Here is a 4,063-nt window from a genome sequence, read left to right as displayed (position 1 = left end):
TTGGGATTCAGATCTTCAGATCTCTTGGGAGCTATAGATAGCTGGGGTCTCCTGGGTCTTTCCCGGCCTTCACCCTCATTTTTCAAGTATTTTTAAGTACGTTTCATGACAAACAATCATGCACACTCCCATCTTCTCTCTCTCTCTCTCTCTCTCTCTCTCACACACACACGATGTGCTTTGTCTTTCAGGTGTTGCCTATTGTTTGTATACTTTGTCACAGCTGTAGCAGTTGGAGACCCAGCATGTCTGTTTGTTTCATCCTCAAAATTTCCCCCACCCCCATATTTTTCTCTTGTTTTTCTCTCATTTTTCTTCTTCTATTCCTCTAAATTTCTTCACCTATCTTTTGCCAATCCAATCTTCACACCCTGTCCGCTCCAACATAATATCCACACACAGAATAATATGAATAATAAAATTAATTAAATAGATAAAACAAAAACATAAAAAGAGGAGCCTACAGAGAGTCTACAGTGCCCCTCTTGGGAAAGCAAATATGTTTGGCACAACAAAGCATTCAGACCATTACGCTTGTTACAGCTGCTGGACAGGACAGGTTTAAAAATAGTACTAATATATTCATAGTGAGGAAACAGAGTACACAGGAGGTGAAGCATCTTTGGTGTGGATGGCAGTACTCAGGTCCACCTGAGGCATTGAGTAGACAACATCAGTTGCTTCACCACAGGGGGCGCTGTTGGTGGCAGGAATGTGGGGAAGATGCACTTCAGCGTAGCAGAGGTTATCTGCCTTAATGAGATAAAGAGGTGAGATCAAACATTAGACATAAGACTGTTAAAATTAAATAATGTTGAATATTTAAACTGAAAAACCCACATCTGAAAAAAACAAAAATCAAAAATACATTTTTGTCATAATCATCATAAAGCCTCTGAAGTCACCTTTCAAAATACCTTTGTAACAAAATCTGAACATGACAACGTTCACAAACGAAGGATTTACTGCTTTTTTTTCCTTTACTGGACAGTGTTTTACAGTTGTGTTAAATACAGATTAATTAACCTTAACGTTTGATAGACTTGTTTTCCACCAGAAAGGTGTTTTTTTTTAAATCCCACTGAGTATGAAGCTGATATTTATTCAAAAATACACATTTCAGTATAGAAAGGATTCTTTTGAATCTTTTTCTCAATTTAAAAGATTTTATCTGCTCCAAACATAGAGGAAGAACTTTTATTTCTTCAGTCTTCAGTGGAACATGGCTCTTTGTGTCTGAGAACAGATAAATTACTTCACTACACAAACAGTTACCTGGTTTATGACCTCAGCTTAGAATCAGACCACAGTTTTATTTACGTTGTTCTGAGGAGAGGTGACGAGGCTGTAGAGGTCTATATTTTCAACTCCATCTGAACTGGGGTCTTTGGCGGTGGCATAAACTGAAGACACTTCTACAGGAGGTGACCTGCTCGGTATGTCACACTTTCCAATATCTTCATACAACCTGTCGGCCTGCAGCAGGAGAACAAACCAGCTGACAGATACAAAGCAAACAATAATGAAGCTGATGTGTGTCACAGGTCCTAAAACCCACCTGCGTGTCAGCATACTCTGTTTCCACAGGAGGTCCTGAAAAACATGCAGGTCAGAAAATAAACGTCTGTCTTTAAGACACATAACAGGAAGAAGAACCTGAGGAACTAAACTCAGGAACGATATGAAGAACTACATATGAACTACAGTTAAATAAGACGCATGACTGATAAAGAATCAAAATCATATCAATCAAATCTGCTACAATTAGTTTCTGTTGTGAGTCATAAATGAACAATTTTTTTTTAAAACTATTGACTTCAGTTTCCTTCTGCATTAAATTATTTAATGAAGTAGTTACTCAAAAGCATAGAAACTGTTTACTTTTTCACTAAGTTTTTCTGCATTGAGCACCTGCTTCTCATTTAAGTCACTTAAAGATCAGAGCGCTTCTTCCACAGCTCTTAATGTGTCATTCCTATGTAGTTCTCTGATAAAAACACATTATGAGCCCAAAGCCCTTTTCTACTCGAGCACTCGTACGACCTGCCTTATTCATCTTTTTAGACAAACACGTTTGTGCTTTCTATCCAACCGTTACACTGATGAGCACACTGGAATTTGGGATCAAACGACTGGCCCTCCAATTAGCAGATGACAGGCTCTACCTCCTGAGTGACAGCCACCCAGTATATTGTACCTGCATGTTTGGTTTCAGAGGAGGCTGATGAAGGTGTGGAGCTTCCTGAAGTTGAGCTTAAACTCTGTGCTGTTGGTGGTGTGGAGGCTGATGAGAGAAACACTGAAGCTGAAAAAGGTCTCAGAGTCCCGTTTGGTGTTGAAGTGGTTGAAGCTGTGAACAATGAAAGCATCAGAGTCATAATAAGACCACTTGAAGCAGTTTATATATCTGCATGTGACTGACGTGGTTATGGGCTGTTTGACAGCAGAACTGATGAAACTTGATGTTTCAGATAAATATAACATCTGTAGGTGATTTGAAGGAAAAGTAGCTGCTTTTGAGACGTGAAGCTTCTGTCACACCTTCAAAGACAAACACGACTGTTAGCAGAAACTCACCTTCTGTGACAATCAGCTCAAAATCATCGTTTCCAACTGTCCACCAGCGTTTGTCCAAAGAGCACCTGTACCGTCCTGAGTCAGACTGTTTCAGCTGTGTGATGCTCACATACAGAGTATATGACAGAGTATCTGTTTTTACACATTTAATGCTGTATCTGCCGTTCTGAGCTGCATCATCAGATGTTTCAACAAGAATGTTTCCATCTTCACATTTTTCCTTACAGAAGAGTTTCCTGTTTCCAGACAAATAAAAGTTGCACGCAACTGTGATGTTTCCTCCTTCCTCTGCTCTGTGAGGGAGAGTTTGTGCTTTGACCAAACCAGTGTTTCCATCCTGAAGTGCTGCTGAAAGGATGAACAATCTTTAGTTACAATCTTACTATAGATTAAATGTGACAGATGATTATGAATTTGAACTGATGACAGAAGTTCAGTTAACTTCATTTTTCTGTTTTTATTTGCAAACAGCAAACTTCCTGTTTTATACACGAACACAAAGCATCTGATGTGGAAGATTCAGAGTTTAAGGTTGTGAAAAAGATAAATAAAAGTCAAAATTCATTTTTGTATCTTTGATGACATCATCATCATCATCATCATCATCATCATCGGCAGCAGCTAATTCTATATTTGTATGTGAAATGAACATTTTAGTCGCGCTGCTAAACATCCAGTTCTCACTTTGTCACCGCTGACTTTGTTGCTCTTCAGCTCATTAAGAGAAGAAATGAAACACAGAGTGTTTGTTTCATCAGCTCTACTATTATAAGTTTGTCTCTCATAGAAGAGTAGACGAAAAGTATTTGATTACAGATTCAGTGTCCAATAAAAAGTAGAAGATTTCTGGGGATCAAACTGGTTTAAAACTAAAAATAATTTGCAAATTACAAAAAAGTTTGTGGAAACATTTAAATTCCACACAGATTTATATATTTCAAACTGGATATATTTCACAGATTTTCTTCTGCTTTTAATAACCTGCATGTTTAACCACAACAACCACTAACTGTGAGGGAGAACAAGGAAATGAAGAAGGAAGTTGAAAATTTAAAAATAAAATGGAGGCAAATAAAAGTTAGAACAGAGAAAGTGACAGAAATAAGAAGAGAATTTACTCACTGAGGAAGATGAAGCAGAGCAAAGTGAGTTTCATCTCAGAGCTCTGATGGTTTAATGCTGCTTCTCTTCTTTCTCGCTGCAACCCAGGAACTTCTTACTTCTCTTAATGACGAGGTCACGCCTTCAAAACTCACACACACCCACACAAAGACTTTTTTTTAAAACTGCAATAATGTTTCTTTATTTAAGTTTCCTGTTTCCTCACATAACTTAAATGTTTTTGATTTTCAGAGTATCATTCACGCTCTAAAGAAACCGACTGCGTGAGGTTTACTAAACTATAATTATAGGATATAAACTAGACTATTTTATAACTAGACTAGTTGACTAATGTTGGCTGTCCTCCATTTTCATCACACCAAAC

The 4,063-nt window shown here is 37.8% G+C and overlaps 1 protein-coding gene across 1 annotated transcript; it reads right to left on the bottom strand.

Annotated features, from left to right (window-relative positions):
- Positions 1 to 582: 582 nt before the first annotated feature.
- On the bottom strand, positions 583 to 3,781 carry LOC146645804 (uncharacterized). The gene is made up of 6 exons (XM_085392602.1): positions 3,700 to 3,781; positions 2,578 to 2,925; positions 2,198 to 2,350; positions 1,559 to 1,593; positions 1,321 to 1,476; positions 583 to 753 (listed from the first exon to the last, which is right to left on the bottom strand). Exons 1-6 carry the CDS (start codon positions 3,731 to 3,733, stop codon positions 583 to 585), a joined length of 897 nt encoding a protein of 298 aa, XP_085248728.1. The 5' UTR covers positions 3,734 to 3,781.
- Positions 3,782 to 4,063: the final 282 nt, after the last annotated feature.

Source organism: Rhamphochromis longiceps, linkage group LG20, assembly GCF_057381845.1.
Source record: "Rhamphochromis longiceps isolate RC_006_pf linkage group LG20, R_longiceps_female_GT1.1, whole genome shotgun sequence".
Lineage (NCBI taxonomy): Eukaryota > Metazoa > Chordata > Actinopteri > Cichliformes > Cichlidae > Rhamphochromis > Rhamphochromis longiceps.
This window is presented reverse-complemented; position numbering and strand designations above follow the sequence as displayed.